Below are 19,005 nucleotides of genomic sequence, written 5' to 3' on the forward strand. Positions count from 1 at the left end.
GAATCAGAATCAGAATACTTTATTGATCCCTGGGGGAAATTATTTTTTGTTACAGTGCTCCATTTTAAACCAACATTAAGACAAGACAGACAATACGCTAACTAAGAATAGTACAATATATACATATATATACATACATACATACATAAGTCACTTATAAATAAATATTTGGAAAAGAAACATGTGTAGTTGTAGCAGCAAACAGTGTGTTAAGTGGATGCGTTGTACAGGGAGATGGCCACAGGCAGGAATGATTTCCTGTGTCGTTCAGTGGTGCTTTTCGGTAATCTCAGTCTCTCACTGAACGAGCTCCTGTGACTGACCAACATGTCATGGAGTGGGTGGGAGGTGTTATCCAACATTGTCTTTATCTTGGACAGCATCCGCCTCTCCGACACCACCTTGAGGGAGTCCAGCTCCATCCCCACAACATTGCTGGCCTTACGGATCAGTTTATTAAGTCTGTTGGCATCTGCGACCCTCAGCCTGCTCCCCCAGCATGCAACAGCATAGAGGATCGCACTGGCCACCACAGACTCATAGAAAATCCTCAGCATTTTCTGGCAGATGTTGAAGGACCTCAGTCGCCTCAAAAAATAGAGACGACTCTGGCCCTTCCTGTAAAGTGCTGTGGTGTTTTTAGCCCAGTCCAGTTTATTGTCAATGTGTACTCCAAGGTATTTATAGTCCTCCACAATGTCAACACTGACCCCCTGGATTGAAACAGGGGTCAAGTGTTTCCTGGTCTTCCTGAAGTCCACGATCAGTTCCTTGGTCTTTGCCACGTTGAGCTGCAGATGATTCTGCTCACACCACGTGACAAAGGAGTCGACCACAGCCCGGTACTCTGTCTCATCATCCCTGCTGATGCATCCAACCACCGCAGAGTCATCAGAAAACTTCTGAAGATGGCAGGTCTCTGTGCAGTGGCTGAAGTCTGTGGTGTAGAGGGTGAAGAGGAAGGGGGAGAGGACAGTCCCCCTGTGGTGCCCCTGTGTTGCTAATCACCTTGTCAGACACACACTGTGGGAGACGTACATATTGTGGTCTTCCTGTCAGGTAATCAACAATCCAGGACACCAGAGAAGCATCCACCTGCATCGCTGCTAACTTATCACCCAGGAGGGTCGGCCTGATGGTGTTGAAAGCACTGGAAAAGTCAAAAAACATGACCCTCACAGTGCTCGCCGGCTGGTCCAGATGGGTGTAGACACGATTGAGCAGGTAGATGATGGCGTCCTCTGTTCCGAGACGAGGCTGATAAGCGAACTGAAGGGGATCCAGATGTGGTCTTACTATGGGTCGCAGCTGGTCCAGGATGAGCCTTTCCAGGGTCTTCATGATGTGGGAGGTCAGTGCCACGGGCCTGTAATCCTGGGGGCCACTGGGACGAGGCGTCTTTGGTACAGGGACGAGGCATGATGTCTTCCACATCACCGGGACCCTCTGCAGACTCAGACTCAGCATAAACAGTTTATGAAAGACTCCACACAGCTGGGGGGCACAGGTCTTGAGGACAAGGGGACTCACTCCGTCTGGTCCAGCAGACTTGCCTGAGTGAAGTCTCCTCATTTGCATCTCAACCTGGTATTGAGTGAAGGTGATGGGTGGGGGAGGGGTGTCAGGAATCTCACAGGAGGCAACATGTGAAGAGAGAGGCTGGCACAGTGGTGTGGCTCTGGATTCCAGGCTGACTGCAGGTGAGGTTGTGGGGGTGGGAGCAGACACTGTGGTGTCGAATCTATTGAAAAACAGATTCAACTCGTCGGCTCTATTCTCACCTCCCTCAGCTCCCCTGCTGTTGGTTGGCCTGAATCCAGTGATGGTCTTCATGCCCCTCCACACCTCTCTCATGCTGTTCTGCTGGAGTTTCCACTCCAGCTTCCTCCTGTAATTGTCCTTAGCCTCTCTGATCTTGTCCTTTAGTAACACCTGGACCTTCCTCACCTCCTCTTTGTTGCCCCCTCTGAAAGCCCTCTTCTTGTTGTTGAGGAGGGCTTTGATGTCCTTAGTCACCCACGGCTTGTTATTTGGGTAACAATGAACAGTCTGAGCTGGAACAATGGAGTCGGTGCAGAAAGTTATGTAGCCTGTGATACACTCAGTAAGCCCATTGATGTCCTCGGCGTGAGGCTCACAGAGTGTTTCCCAGTCGGTCACCTCGAAACAGCCCTGTAGTTCCGCTATTGCCTCCTCTGACCACCTCCTAACAGTCCTGGTGGTCACAGGTTCCCTCCTCACAATTGGCACATAGCGGGGGGTGAGGTGAATCAGGTTATGATCTGACCTACCAAGTGGGGGGAGGGAGGAGGAGCTGTATGCATCCTTGACGTTAGCATACAGTAAGTCTAAAGTTTTCTCTCCCCTGGTGGGACAGTCCACATATTGTTTGAATGTTGGTAGTGTATTGTCCAGTGATACATGGTTGAAGTCACCCGAGATCACAATAAAGGCACTCGGGTGCTGAGTCTGTAGCCGAGCTATGGCAGAGTGGATAGTGTCACATGCAGCTGTGGGGTTAGCAGAGGGGGGAACATAAACAGCCACCAAGATGACGTGAGAGAATTCCCTGGGTAAATAATACGGCCTGAGTCCAACAGCACACAGTTCAGTGTCCGGGCAACAAATCCTTTCTTTGATTGTTATGTTGGCAGGGTTACACCACCGGTTGTTAACTAAAACAGCAAGCCCACCTCCTTTACGCTTACCGCTAGCGATGCTGTCCCTGTCCGCCCGAACAGTGTGGAAGCCTTCCACGGAAGCATTCTCATCGGGAATGACCTGGTGCAGCCATGATTCGGTGAAACACATCAGGCTACACTCTCGGTATTCCCTCTGACTCCGTACCAGTGCTGAGAGCTCGTCGATTTTAATTGCCAACGATCGCACATTTCCCATCACGATAGACGGCAGACACGGTTTAAACCTCCTCCTCGCTTCGAGCCTCCGCTGTCTCACCGTCACCTTTTTTCTTCTCTTCTGTCCTTGACCTCTGCATCCCCGATGTGTTTTCCTCCAAATTTCAGCTGGTACTTCTGCGGGCACTTCTGCGGGCCTGGCCAGCGAGCCGGCCGGCATCAGGGCGATCAGCTGATCTCTGGAGTAAACAGTCCGTGCGTGTAGGAGATGTGCCGCGGTCCCGTTCCATGATAAAAGTAACAGTTCCACGGCCACCAGAAGAACAAAAACTCTCTCAATCCACATGATTGAGTAAGAGATAGAAAACGGAGGAAAATACAAGTCAGAAAAAAAAAGAATACGTAAGAAAAAAGAGCTAAACTAAGAGAAAAGCAGGAGCGACTGTAACAGGCTGCACGCTGGTTGGCGCATGCGCACTGATATGTCTACCAAGTTCCTGATTCTATTAGCGTGAGACGTAGCCGAACATCCTTCTCTATTGATCCTATTTCCATTCTGAGTCATCCGTAAGGCAAATGAATCATGATGCACATAACACAAATTGTTTACTTTTTCACCGAAACAATGTTAGAGTCTTGACAAACTGTCTCGAACAGGATATTTTAATGACCGCGAAGGCAATCGCATTTGGCGTTTCACCTTCCAGTGATATGTGGAGAACGCGAGCAGTCACCTTTAATATCCCAAAAATGGTAACAACCTGGAATCAGACGCATCCATAACAGCCTTTGACTCTGTTTGCTGAATGACTTTTTAAATGTCAAGGACTTTACCTGACACTTCCAAACTGACCTTTATAACTCAAATGTACTCTGAGAGACTGTCAAAAAATGAACACTCTGACATAAACTTTAGAATGTTGAAGAAGGAGGAGGAAACGATTATCAACAAGCAGTATGAATGGTTGCTTTACAATGCTTAGAAATGTTAAATAATGCAAGTATAGAAAATTCTTTTGACAGCATATTATTTTTGTGTTAACTGGATTGACAACCTGATAATCATTCAATGAAAAGTACCAATTTATTCTTGCCTGTGGGAGATGCTGTCTTTTTCAACATCAGCCTCGAACAAGAATTTAACAGCAACAACAAAGAGCATGCTTTTTTTTGTCTGCGGAGGATGACTGAGAACAAGAATCCAATTGAAAACTTATTGTTATATAATTTTTTTTACTTATAGTCCTGGGGTCACGTACAAGGTGCAATCAAAATGTTCAGTTACTCAGCCCAAAATCAAAAACCTCCCATTATAGTTAGTCTCCTTGGGCATTACCATATTGCCTTTAGTGTGGCAGATATTTTTAGCTTGCTCCCTCAAAGTCCAGCTCCTGTCCCTAGTATGTGCTAGAGCTGGCCAGAGAAAAATCCTCAACTTCATCTTTAGGTTAAGGATAACCATTAACCCCATGACCAGAAGGTTGGGGGTTCAAATCCAGCAAACAGCTACTCTGAGGTACCCTTGAGCACTGCTCCCCCAAAAGATTTCTACCATGTGGGACTATAAGGGGTTTAAAATAAAACAAAAAAAAGTTTAGCTAATAATGCTTAAAATACAAACTGGACTGTTGAAAAACAAAACTAACTGAAATGAGGTTGTGAAGGCTGGAAAACTAACTAAAAAAAATAAATATAGTGGAATGAGTTTTAGTATTTGTTGGTTTCATGTAATTTTATCACAACATGTCTGAGGAAGCTTTTTTAGAAGTCTAATGAGAGACTGAGAGTAAACTGCCTGTACTGATTTTCCTAAATCTGGCCTTAACAAATGCCCTCCATGCAAAAGTAAATAAAAAAAAAATGAACTAAAACAAATCATTTTAAACAATAAAAACACTGAGCTTAAATGACAAAATCTACTTTGGAAACAGAAAAAAATCCAAATGAAATAAGAATAAAAGGTTAAGAAATACAAAACTGAAATAACTTTGGTAGGTGAAAGTAAAATGCTGTTAAATGTTTCAATATTCATGGTACTGTGTAGCAAAAATTGGAACTTTTCCATATGTAAACACTGAGTGGAAATTACAATTGTTACACTTGAACTTCTGCAGCTGTGCTATGCCGTCTATTTTCCTCTTTTTGTCACAGCAACATGTTTGATTCTCAGATTTGCTACATTTGCCTCCCTGCGACTTGGACCACTTCCCCAAAATGAAATTTGAAAATAAAATTAGAAGGATGCAGTTATAATAAACTGTAGGAGATCCAGTACACATCATTAATGCACAAAAGCAAATGCTCACAACAGAGTGATATTAAAAGAGCAGCTGTGCTAGAAGCGATGTGGTGCTGCCCAAACAGGCTACCTATGAGGTTAGAGCAAGTCAATTTGAATCAGCTATGTGCTTTGATTTTTTTTAAAGGTGGAACATTTTGATCACATGCTGTACTGATGAAACAGGGAAAACAAAGTGCAACACATGTCTACCTGCTGTGCCGAAGGCACCCAGGGATTCAAAATTAACCCACAGCATTCATGCCAACATTTAAGTCAGTGTTTGTGCAAATGCTACCGGTCAAACGCAGTGAGGCAGACGATAAGATGGCCTTTTCCTCCAGCTCCCAGACATGAACTCTGACTCCTGAGATTACATCAGGCCACACACCATCAGACACCTCAACCCTCAGCCAGTAGCTGCCACCTGGAATGTTCTGTCGCAGGTTTAGCTCTCCTGAGCTCTGGTCCACACTGAAGTACCTGAAGAAACAAATGAAAGCTGTAAAGTAGGAAACTGTTGCTTCAGTATAAAATGAGAGAAAGAGAAATTCAAAAGCAGGGTTCCTTTTGTTTCTTAGCTCCTGTCTGAAAGATATATACGAAACAGATGGCAGACAGACATGTAGAAAATTGGTCAGTGGTACCTGGGCTCACTCCGACAGGAAGTGAATACAAATTAATGTTAAAAAACAAAAAGCTCAGAGAAACAGGTAAACAAAAAGTGCCAGGAAAAAAGACAGACGAGAAAGGAAAATGCTTCTGCTCGAAAAACTCATAAAAGGGCTTGATAGTTGTCATGGTAATTGTCAAAATTTGTTATATGAATAAAACAAATATGCAATTGGTATTTCTAATCTGATCTTAAGGGTGTGAACACTGAATAACTGCACGGTTCTGCAAGGTTCCTACGAAGCAGCCTAGTAAGAAGGGCTGTTTCATCCAAGGAACATAACACAAGTGGATCAAGGATTGCTTAGGTTTTTTTGCTGGGGGTGTTTTTTAATAATAATAATAATAATAATGGATACTTTATTGATCCCCATGGGGAAATTACTTGTTTTTCTCTGCATTTGACCCATTCACTCAGTGAAGCAGTGGGCAGCCCACTAAGCAGGCGCCCGGGGAGCAGTGTGTAGGGACGGTACCTTGCTCAGGGGTACCTCAGGGTAGCCGTTAAGTGGATTCGAACCGCCGACCTTCCGATCATGGGGCGACCACTTTACCTACTGAGCTATCCCTGCCCCTAAATCTGATTGTATATTCCAGAATATCGATCAGCTTGCATTAGAGGCCAAGGAAATAAGATTAGGAGGATTAGGAAAAACTAACTGTGAGACGGGCCCTTGTTAGCAATGCGCCTACAGCATTTCTTTTAGCCCACATCCTCTTTATTTTACAGTTTGGCAGTTCTTCTGATACATTATTACGTTAGCACTTGTACCACTGCTACACACTGGGAGATCAGCATGTTTTCAGAGAACATTAGATGCATTTAACAGTGAGCTCTTACTTAGCTGCACTCGTCTCCAGAGTGTAGGTTTTGTTGTCCCAGTCATCTGGATCTGGGGCATATACCTTCCCCAGTGCTGCATTCGCTATCCTTCCTGTTCAAGGTAAACACACACACACACTGACTCAGTCTGGACAGAATCTGCTGATGCCAACACTTATCTTTTTCGTCCCTCTCTTCTCCTTATCTTGCATCCTTGTGTTCTGTTCTACTTATTATGCTCATAACTGTGGAGTCCCACTGCTGGAATGAATAGGCTCTCAGTGCTCCACTTCAGAGAGCGTGGAGCTTAAGGAAGCGAGGCTATCTCAGTATGGATTATGTTATTATCGACCTGCAGTGCCAGAGTACTGCAGCTGGGTAAACAATGGCAGCCTGGATGAGTCACGCTGCTCCTGTTTTCCACAATTACCAAAAATGTCATGTAGCTGAGTGTGTGATCAAAACACTAACAAGCCAATGTGCCTAACCAACTTACCTGGAGGGTAGAAACACTATAAAGAAATAAGAATCATGATTCTTATCATATTGTGATGTTCAGATGAGCTTTAGGCATAGGGTTGGCAGGGGAAGACTCTGCTGGGAGCTTCAGAAAGGATGTGACAATGATATTACCATAAGAAAACACTGCTAGAATGTAATAGAAAGAAAGCAATTATGAATTCCAGACTACTCTAAGCACGTATGGTGGTGAAAACTTTCCCCTAGAGCTGTAGCCTCAGTTTTCCCTCTTGACTCAAGCTCTCCTTGCGCTGTAAAAACAAAAAATCAGGGGCAAAAAGAAGAGAACAAGCATCTCACCCTTGTAGCTATGTACGTAGACATCTTTCTCTCCTGCCTGATGGGCGTTATCATTATGATCGCCAATAGTGATGGTGAGAGTGTTTGTGGCTGTCATCGGTGGCTCGCCGCTGTCAATCATAATAACAGGCAAGTGGAACTCACTCTGCCTTTCCCTATCGAATCTCCGCAGAGCGGTGAGCGTGGCAGAGCCATTCCCATGGTCCTGTAGGTGGAAGTCAGTAGAGTACACAGAGGGCAGGGAGAGATAAAAAGGAGGCCCTTGCTCTGGGGAGTCTTTGTCAGTGACATACAGAAGAGTTGAACTCCTATTGAGCCAGACCACTTGAGGCACTGGACTGTTCTCCCACAGCATGGGAATGTAGGCTGTCTCCAGCTCTGGCCCATTGTCATTCACATCTAGCAATGGCAAGCGGACCGTGACACTGCCACTCAATGGCGGGGTACCCCGGTCTGTCGCCATGACGACCAGCTCATAACCTGCCACTGTCTCTCGATCCAGCGGCCTAGCGACTGTGACCACACCTGCACCGCTGACTGCAAAATGTCCATACGGGTCTGACTCGGGGAGAATACTGTACGAAATGTCACCATTCGGACCAGAGTCGGAGTCAGAGGCCACAACCTGGATGACGCTGGTTCCTTCAGTTACATCCTCCGGCAAAGGAGACAGCAGATACGAGTCTGGGGTAAAAACAGGGGCATTATCATTCTCATCCTCCACCAGAACCAGACAGTGGATCTGGCTGGAAAAGTCAGTGTCCTCCACTTTGATGGTGAGGTTAAACCTTTGCTCCCCTGGCTGCTCAAAGTCCAGCTTTTTCTTCAGCCTCAGAGTGCCGCTCTGCTCCAGTCTGTGGCTAACCATGTAGAATCTCTGCTCAGGGTCTCCTGCCATCACACTGAAGGCCAAATGTCCGTATGAGCCGGCATCGGGATCCACAGCACTCAGCTCCAGGATAGGAGCGTCTTCATTTGTGCTCTCAGGTACACGAGCGCCGCACCAGTCCTCTCTAAACTTTGGCACATGGTCGTTGATGTCCGTCACCACTATAGTGACGGTAGCGGTACCCGTCATGCCGCCACCATCCCGAGCCTCTACCACCATACGGTGCGTGTCGGCATGCTCACGATCGAGGCCCTCTGCTGCCACAGAGATGGTCCCAGTGCTGGAATCAATCATGAAAAGATCTGCACCGTCTGCATTTTGTGAATTTTCCGTGATTTTGTAGGTGAGGATTGCATTTTGGCCTACGGCTGCATCATCAAGGTCTACAGCCATCATTTCCACAACTAATGTTCCAGGAGGGGAGTTCTCAGCTACACTGCTGTGGCAGTTATCAGGCGCACATGAAAAAGTGGGGGCGTTGTCATTGATGTCCCACACGTTGATGATAACATCCGTAAAGCCGGTAAGTCCCTCGCCCTCCTCGTCAGTTGCCATGACAACAAAGCGCCAGACAGCACGCTCTTCTCTGTCCAGGGTGTGCTGGACGTACATCTCCCCCGTGATGTCGTTGATCATGAAGTGTGACTCCGCCCCTTGGCCATGAATGGAATACCGTATGGCACCCTGGTCTGCATCTTTGTCTGGGTCAGTAGCTGTCACCTGCAGAGATAACGACAACTTCCTGAGAAAATGGATATTCATTCATCCAGTCAACCCCAAATTACTGCTTCCTCTTATCTCACCTCAGCCGTCACCCAAATCTTCTTTGCTTTCGGATTTTTTTAGACAGCCCATTTAAGTGTTTGCACTTTTCCCTGACCACCCAAATTAAAGCAATAAGCTCTGATCGGGCATGTTTCTTACATCTGGCGTCGGAGTAAGTCTGACAGCTGCACTGCTGAATTTCCCCGCACAACATCTATCTCTGTAACTTAAATGAAATTTCTAGAACGTTTTAAGCTAGGGTAAAGCACTAACAGTAGATAAACTGAAATAACATGTCACATTTTAAAATTGTGATCATTACTTAGCCGCAGCTATGGCCACACTAAGAAGGCGGTGTTTTAAGGATTATTACAGATGCTTAAATTACAGTAATTACTGAAAGAAGCACAGTATGTGTGTAGCCTCGTACCTGTAATACAAACACGGGTGACCCATCAAGCTCCTCTGTGACAGATCCGTAGTACTCATTCATGGAAAACACAGGCGCCTCATCATTCTTATTAACCACAGTAACTACCACCGCAGCGTAGTCTTCCCATTTCCCATCTGAGGCGAGAATCAGAAGCTTGTACCTCTTCTGCTGCTCATAGTCCAATGGCTGTGCAATAAAGATTGTCCCAACCTCTGGCTCGATGTCAAAGACACCACCTTTGTTGCCAGATGTTATCTGGTAGCGCAGCTTGGCGTTGGCCCCTGCGGCAGGAATTAAAAATGCATGTTTGAAAATGTGTTTAGTATCATTTTTACAATGTAGTAGAATTCACAGTGGGCTTTGTTCATGTCATTATTTCTTAAATCTCTGCATGCTGATACCTCACTATTGTCCCTTTTCATTTGTTGTTGCATTCCTCCAAAAACAAAAGGGTGTAACCACAAGGGTATTACACCTCATTTCCTCTAAGACCTGACTATTAGTAGGTTTTCATGTCTTCCTTTCTTCTTTTGATTACTTAATTAAATGGAAACTTTGTACCTCGTCTCCCTGGCTTTAATCAGATGCTAATTAAAAAAAAGAGTGTCGAAAAAAGTAAAAGGGAACATGAGAGCGAAAAGCAGCATAATGCGCTCTGATAATTCTCCCTAGGGAATGATTGTGAGGCTTGGGAGAGGGTGGGGGGAGGATTGTAGTTGTAGGAAGTCAATATCTGAAGCTATGTGTTGTGTCTCTATGGTCACCACCCGGTGTGGTGGTTTAATACTGGAATATTTAAGATAATCTCCTGCAATGTACAGTCTTTGCTTTCAATCATTTTGTTGGGTTAAAGTAGCTTCAATCCCATGTAAATACACTAATCTGTACTATTAACACAACCCTTACTGACAAAGTGCTCCCTGTCTCCCACAGGGCCCTGGTAGGCTTATTGCGGTCAAACCCAGGGTGGAGTTTTTAAACAAGACAGATTGAGTAGAGCCTCTTAGGCACAAGTGCAACAGTATTGTAACTTTAATGTTGGTGGTTGGAGTTATTCCACAGCTATTCATCATTAGTGCTGCAGCCCAGCCTAAGCTGCACCCCCGCTCCCCATAAATACTTGATTAACGGACCTAAACATGTCTGATAAAGGGATCTTAGGCTACTGCTATACAGAGGATGAGCATCCGCTTTATTGCTTAAATCCCACCCACCCACTGTGTGGGAGCGTGTCACTCTTTTTGGAACATATGTGCCACAGTGCATTACCGAACACTTAAATGACTACTAAATCTAGCACACTGCTTGATTTCAGCAGCATGATTTCAGCAGAGCTCAGACCGGATTGGAAAGGACTGCCCACAGGGTAACTTTATGAATACTGCTACAAATGAGGACCTATCTGAAGTAGTTTTGCTGTTTGCAGAAAGAGCCTGGCCAAACTGCAAACTGGAAATGTCTCTCTCTCTCAAAACCCCCCCATCCTAAATATAAAATATTGGTTGTGGTTGGCTAGCTTCTTTAACCTTTATTTCTAGAAAGTGGAATCAGTAAAAATGCCACGGGACTCAATCGTTCTGATGTCATTTCAAACTTACCTTCATCCTCGTCATTAGCACTAACAGTGACAACAGCCAGGCCCACATCTGCATTCTCATCAACGCCGACTTCATACAGTCGCTGAGCAAACACCGGTTTGTTGTCGTTGACGTCGCTGATGAAAACTCTCACATACGCTGTGTCTGCAAGAATGACAGAATGGCAGAAGATTAAACGGCACGCACAGCTCACACACATACATACTCGAACCATTACTGTAAGTGTGTTACTCTCATTCCATCTGTTTATTGATTCTACAATTCATTGTCACTGTTTAGTGGGGAAGAGGTACTTAACCCAGCACAATGTTGCTCAATGACGTATAAATTAGACAAAACATTACTCACAAAGATCTGCTGTAAATTACATGAATTATTCATTTTGTCAAGAGTTTATTCTTTTTACAGGGGGGACGGTTCTGAAGAGAAAGAGTAACAATAATGGGGCTAAACCTCGTCAACGAGCTACTTTCCTTTTTTTTTTTAACCGAGCGCAGATAACTAGGAAGGTTAAATATTTATAAGATGACAAGTGTTTGTGTCTTATCTGTGGGCTCCTCATTACATTGTTTATTCCTTTAGTTAAAAAGAGTAAATTATCTGCTCACAGAGCACATGGGTGACATGTTTATTTGGAGCTGCTGCAGTAAAAGATGGCGGAATGTGGCTTTATTTTCTTGGCTTGTTTTTGCATTTGCCTCCTCCGTTTGGTGCATCCCGGGGGTAACACAGAGACAGGTAATGTTTGCAGGGGAGATGAGCCCTTCTGGATGCGGTAGATATGTAGACACAACTAAGGCTCATCGCAAATGCTAAGCAGCCCTGGCAGCCTGAAGAGAGGGTTTTGCTACTCCAAAACACCACCCGGCACTCCTAACACCTCCTTCACAAACAGAGGCAAATACCCCCGTCTAAATACAAATGTCATAGGACGTCATTCTAAACACAGATATTATTACTGCGGAAATGTCACACTGTGAACAAGGTAAACAAACAAAGGCCTTTCTGGTTAAATTGTGAAACGAGAGAGTTAAAAAGGGGAAGAAATAAGGGATCGCTACAAGAAAGAGAGTTGGAAGAAATCTCTGAGCTATTTTCACATGGAAGAGAGTGTTGCTGTCTGGTCATGGCAGTAGAATAAATCAAATTAAAATTCACTTCTCAAAGTCAATCCCAAGGTGTAAATGAATGTATTGCCAATGCAGCCTTTTTAAAACACAGTGCACAGAGGAAGCACTCCTCACAGTTTAGAGTTACAGAGTTTCAGTATTGCCCTGTAGGCATATAGGGAAAGAACAATGCTGCTTTTTATGAACTGAACATCAGACCGGGGCAGAGGTCACCCTAAAGTTAACTCTGCCAAGTTATAAAGTTCCTCGGAATGCCACAGTAGTAAAAAAACAACATATTTTTGCATCAATTTAAGGCACAGGGACACAATGAATCGGAAGTAGCTGTCGCTAATCATTTATGTCATTGTAACAAAAGAGTAATTTACACAAAGCTGGATTCTCAATTGACTTAATTGTCTGGAATAGTTTGACATTTTGGCACACACGCTTTTTCTTGTATAGAGTCAGACGAGTCGATTGAACCCATCAAGTCATTATGTTAAATACAAAGCAAGAGACAGCAGCTCTAAAAAACATTCAGAAAATAAACAACCACCAACATCTGTCCAAAGGTAAGAAAAAAAAAAGTGTAACAAAAGAAAAGTGTAACAAATATATCTAAAAAAATGTAACAGTTACAGATTTTTGTGGAATTTATGTGCCTGCTCCTTTCTGGCTGTGTGCCATAACAAGTTTTTGCACAGAACAAATCAAATATAACATTTTAATTAGTGAACTCTAGGGGTTATGATAAGCAAATTAGCCAGCTAGTGCAGCCCCGAGCAGCTACAGCATTAAACTCAGGTAAATTGAACATTAACCATGTAATCCAGTGCTGTGCTGGGAAATCGTGGGGTCCTGCCATTCATTTCGATGTAATTTTGACACATGCCAATCATCATGAAAACATTGTTGAACACCTTGCACACTGCACTCCCCATGGATATGACAAAAGTTTTGACTTGGCCTCCAAACTCCCTAGATGCCACTGCGATGAACCATTTATGAGGCAGGCCAGAACAATCCGGAACAAACCCAGTCTATGGAGGCCCTAGCCTGCAGCCTAAGACCCAAAAGAATTAGGGCTGTGTTAGTGAATGATGATGATGAAGGGGAATATTTGATAGCTCACTAATTAAAGTGATTTTTAGCTCATTTCCACATTGATGATAATTATAACAAATTTAATTTGCCTTGCTTTAGATTTATGTTGCATCTCCACATAGTATATCCAACACTCTGGCTGTTTATGTGCCTTTTGAGATGTGCAGAGACCAGTTCATGCTTGGACTTTTGCACGCTTAATTGTGTGTTAAACAGGTAGACTGATCCATCATCACCAAGTGAGATGAAACAGGATATTTCTGTCTGATGGTTTGATTTTTAGATTTGAGCGTAACAAAACTGCACTAGAAGAGACACTTGTTTATTTTATGTCCTTTACTTTTATTTTCACGGGTGGGAGGGCGAGACAAAGAGGGGAGGAAAGATTGGTGAGCCATTTTATACATATAAAACAGACTGGATGAGTTAGCAGAACTGCCCAACGACACACACAATATATATATTTAAATATATTTTTTGAGCTTATTTATAATGTTGCCAATAATACATCGGTGCAAGAATAGTTGCTTCAGATTTTGAATTTGCCAAACATGAAACTACTTTAATGAAACTGGCAAGAGTTTTAAGTCTAGATAAAAACTTTTTACCTTTTTACCCATCCAACTATCCAGTCACTCATTCTTAAAATTTCTCACCTGTGTTGGGCTGTTTGTACTTCCCAGGTCGAGCTGACTCTTGGCCATCTTCTGACTGAACCTCCAGTAAGTAGGAGCTACGGGCCTCACGGTCAAAGACAGCTTCTGTGTAGATAATCCCAAGTTCTGGGTCGATACGAAACAGATTATGGTCCCCACTGCTGTCACTCAGCAGAGAGTAAGTGATCTGTGGAGCACAGGGAATTTGAAAATTAAGCTAAAGTAAAGTTTCAAGCAATAACCTGCAGAAACAGCAGAAGTTACAGGCTCTGTAGCTGAAAATGTCAAGAGGGCTAAGCAAATCAATACGCTCCATTCAACCAATATCGCCACAATCAGTGAGACAGCTGATGAAACAGCTCCCAAACCCACTTCAACAAAACTTTGAAAACAGTGGAACAAAAGCTTCCACACTGGTGGGATTGTTGTGTGATGTTACATAATGCTCTTTGTAGTGTAAATGGATGCTTTAGCAGGGAAACAGCAGTCTCTAGATTTTTGTAAAATTACTCCATTTTGCCATACCTTCACAAAATGATCATAAGTGTATAACCACAAACCTCTCCATTAAAGCCCAGGTCTTTGTCATGGGCGGATACTTGCAGAACTGAAGTCCCTATCTGGGCTCCTTCGGTCACTGAGGCCTCGTAGATGGAGGATGTGAAAAACGGTACGTTGTCATTGACGTCTTAGGATAGAAATGACATAGTCACCGTGACAATGTGTTAATTTCCTGATACCACTCACAATATCCTTTTTCTGCATTCAAAAGTGTAACCACTGATATTTTCTCAAAAATGAAATGAAATATGAGAACAAGAGAACAACACGTTCACCGCATCAGCTATAGAGGTAAATAACTTCTCTTTAGGCAAGACCAAGTAATCCCTCTTATAAGTAATTAGAATCTGTTTTTACTTTTTTTAAATAGGTTTTAATACTGTGCCAATTTTATATTGTGTATTTATCCCCAGTGTGCTGCTTGTTAACTTCTTTTGTCTCTGAAGCTACATGTGCAAATATACATTATACTATATTAAATATAATATAATATACACTGTTCCAAAAAATAGTAATGTCAAAGTATCTTACTGTATATTTTACAGTTTTGTATTGTCTTTCTAGAATATCATTAAATTTACATAAGTAGATGTGATTTTACAGATCATTTTCTCACATAACAGACAAATATTTGTGAAATTATGATACATTTCTGAATGTATTTTTACAATCTAAATATGCTTATGTACAAATTACATATTTAAAAAACACGTAAATTGTGTTTTACTATATGTACAGTGATGTTATCTGTTAAATTCAAATGTAATACTATGGAAAAATATATAAAATGATCGAAAATCAATGAGAATAATAATTAAAGGAGTAATTTTGCTGGAAATGTCATGTCATCTAGGTCTGATTCAGTAATTCAGAGGTAACCAGTGAAAATATAATTAATATGAATAAAAACAAAGAAAAACATATAAAACATTGCACGGCCACGCTGTGCTAATTATATATTTTAAAAAATAAATGTAGAGGTAGGAATTGCAATTAATATAAATCTCAAAGTATTCACAACATTCCTGAACAGAAATAGGCCTCTGCACCTGGGGTGAGGGTGTGGCCATGAAAACAATGTGACATGCCATTGGATGTTGGGACACATAATCATCGGCCAATGAATGTGAACTAACAACCACAATGTCGAGGGTATGGCAGCACTGTAGGAAAACATCCTAATATAAAAGTATTTTACTGCATTTCACAGTTTTGTTCTGTTCTTCTAGAATATCGTCAAAGTTACGTAAATAGACTGATTTCACATTTCAAATGTAAATTAACGTTAAATCACTGTAATGTAATAAAACATAATTTTCATGATTATTAAATGTATCTGTCTGTACATATGCATATTTAGATTGTTAAAATACATTCACAACTGTATCATGATTTCACAAATATCTGTCCGTTATTTGAAAGAGTGAACTGTTGAATTCAAATGTAATGCTATGCAAAAGTATATAACATGATTCCTATAAGCTTGTGTTACATCACATAAGTATTATTATCATTGCTCTTTAGGGCGATCGTAGCTCAAGAGTTGGCAGTTCGCCTTGTGATCAGAAGGTTGCCGGTTTGAGCCCCGGCTCAGACACGCTCGGTGTTGTGTCCGTGGTCAAGTCACTTCACCTACCGCCTACTGGTGATGGGCCGATGGTGCTATATGGCAGCCTCGCCTCTGTCAGTCTGTCCCAGGGTATGCAATCCATTATTATTTAAACCAACTGTTAATTGTATATTTCTGTACATTTACGTATTATGATTCATATTGCCACATTCATTGACGTTGTTTATAGGTAATTTCATTGTTTGATCACGTTAAAATGTTCCTAATCTAAAAGCACTTGGAAAAGGCAGAATCCCATGTAAAATTAGAGCAACAAACTGTATTGTCATTACTGGAAATAACCGTATTTTTATGAGGAAGTTATTTTCTGTTATTTTACGGTAGTATTTTGGCACCCCAGCTGCCGGAATATTACTGTTTTTTTAAGATGTTTTTTTTTTAACAGTGTAATATAATATAATACAATATAATATAATATAATATAACATAATATAATATAATACCAATTAAAATGTACTCAGACACAGTTATTAAATAAATTAATTAACATACATTTCAAGAATTTCCATAAAGTCTGCTGATGTAATGGTGAAATCTATTCAATCAATTAATTATATCAAATGACAAAGACAGTGAGACATGTACCTGTAATATTCACATAAACTCTTGTGAAAGCTGCAAGCGGCACTGCAGCCACATTTTGCGCCCGGACTTGAAGAGAGAAAAATGGTGTGGTCTCATAGTCCAGTGGCTCGGACACCAGAATGGACGCAGAACCATCTTCCCGGTTGGGAGAGAGGTAGAAACGGACGGGCATGTTGGTTTCAGGGACCATCCCATCCTCAAGGTTGTAGGTCACTCTTGGGTCACCCAACTGAGACGTTGCCTTGACTGTCTGAATAGCATCAGAAGTTACATCATGACTGTCTTGAAAACCTGGATTTTAGGTATCAAATCAGTAAGGACTAGCTCCTGAGGCAGAAAGTGATAAATGGAGCATACATACATCTCATGATAGAGCAAACCTCTATCATCTATCATGAGCAAACATCTCATAATAGGAAAAAAAAACATCAGCGAGTTTATGGATATGTAGCTGATCGCTCAGCTTATATAATATCATTCTACAATCTTGCTATGCAAATTTGGAAAACATGTTTTTTTGAGGAGTACAGGCATTCAGGAGTCCCCTGAATGCCTGCTAATTTCACGGTTAAATCACTGCTCAATAATATGAGGTCAATGAGTCAATCCAAGAAATAATTAAAGCATTTAAGCACTTACAGCTAGACATCTTTAAATCTCTGGACAAATCATAGAAGAAAATTATTCTATATTAATTAGTTAGTTTTAAAGATGGTAGTGAGCATATTTTGTAGTTTTGGACAGAGCCAAAATGTTTGTGAAGGACAGCAGGTCTAATTATTGATGTCATCCATAACAGGCTTAACTAAAATGTCTGGTTAGGAGGAAATCATGTTTAACAATTTCATGTGTGATTTTGTATAGTCATCCATTCATCTGTCGATATCTTTCTATCAGTAACTAAATAATAAAAAAAAAATAGTAGTGAAAGGCTCATGGTCACGTTTTCTTTTTTTAATATTAAGTTTTTTCTGTTTTTTAAGTAGTTTCATAGAGTGACTCTTACTTGTAGTCTCACTGTGTTATCTCAGTACTTTTTAGTCTCTGAATTCTTTTCCCATTACTGGGCAGGTTATATTAGCCATTTTACAGTGATTAATTATAAACACTTAATCAGAAATCAGCCCCTGAAAATGTTCTGTCCCCTCTGTGTTGAGAGTTAAGCTCCACCCCTGAGCTGATGGGCACATTTTCTAACTTTACACAGAGCCAGGTTAGCTGTTTTTCGCTTCTTTTGCTGAGCTAAGCTTACTAGCTGCAGGATACAGCTCTATAACTAACTCCCAGAGATTGAGTGCTATCAGTCTACTCATTCAAGTCAAGACAGTGTCAAGTCAGCATATTTCCTAAAATGCTAAACTACTTTTTCCTTTGAGATTGGTCAAGTAACATTTGTTCACATGTGACAGGTTATAAGCGGTCAGACTGCAGTACGGGTCAACAGCCTGAACGAAACACAGGTTATATCAAATTCTGATTAAATTTTTGCTTCAATGACTGATTATCTAAGAAAGACATAGCGTAGGATGAAAGTCAAACCTGCTGCCTGAGTCCTAAAATAACCTCTTATCAAGAATTGAGCTGCCTTTTGAAGACCTTGAACAAAAGGACTTTTTTTCCATCTCAGATTGACAGCTATAAATTTTTCACATCAAAGGAGACATTTTCAATGAATTTAATAAGTCTAGTGTCATAAAATTTGCCAAGCACATGGGATTCAATGTCATCTTTCTGCTACAGCATCACATTAGAACTCTTTTACAGGTTTTTCAGCACTGAAGAACCTTCTGAGGCATATTTAAGCTCAGTGTTAGCAGAATGTCTAAATAATGGTCAAATTGCACTGATTCAGGTAAGCAAGCATTCATCTAACGTAAACAGCAAATAATAAGATTAATAAATAATAATAATGATAATAATGATAAAGGGAAACAAACATTGTAACAGAAATTGAAGTTGCTTGCATCCTTACCACTATGGGCGTGTCCCTGGCAGTGTTTTCAGGGATGACAACACTGTAGCTTTCTTTTTCCCACTGTGGAGGCTGGTTCTTCACATTGGTGATGGTGACTGCCAGCTCCACAGAAGTGCTACGATTCCCACCATCAGTTGCTATGATATCCCTTGTAATATAGGTCCGCTGTGAACAAAGGGAAGAGTTCAATGGGGGAAATTATCATCATATTTGATGTTGAAATGATTACTACCCTGAAGTAAGATAT

The 19,005-nt window shown here is 41.9% G+C and overlaps 1 protein-coding gene across 1 annotated transcript in view; it reads right to left on the reverse strand.

The window, feature by feature from the left end:
- Positions 1-19,005, reverse strand: part of LOC146664539 (neural-cadherin-like) — a 107,021-nt gene that overhangs the window by 23,300 nt on the left and 64,716 nt on the right. The window contains exons 12-20 of the mRNA XM_085411703.1: positions 18,756-18,923; positions 16,784-17,033; positions 14,568-14,695; positions 14,008-14,194; positions 11,136-11,279; positions 9,535-9,818; positions 7,451-9,059; positions 6,650-6,743; positions 5,435-5,619 (exon numbers count right to left, since the gene is read on the reverse strand). Coding sequence (XP_085267829.1) covers positions 5,435-5,619; positions 6,650-6,743; positions 7,451-9,059; positions 9,535-9,818; positions 11,136-11,279; positions 14,008-14,194; positions 14,568-14,695; positions 16,784-17,033; positions 18,756-18,923 — 3,049 coding nt within the window. The remainder of the gene's footprint in view (positions 1-5,434; positions 5,620-6,649; positions 6,744-7,450; positions 9,060-9,534; positions 9,819-11,135; positions 11,280-14,007; positions 14,195-14,567; positions 14,696-16,783; positions 17,034-18,755; positions 18,924-19,005) is intronic.

The sequence above is a fragment of the Rhamphochromis longiceps genome, linkage group LG7, assembly GCF_057381845.1.
Source record: "Rhamphochromis longiceps isolate RC_006_pf linkage group LG7, R_longiceps_female_GT1.1, whole genome shotgun sequence".
NCBI classification, from domain to species: Eukaryota; Metazoa; Chordata; class Actinopteri; order Cichliformes; family Cichlidae; genus Rhamphochromis; species Rhamphochromis longiceps.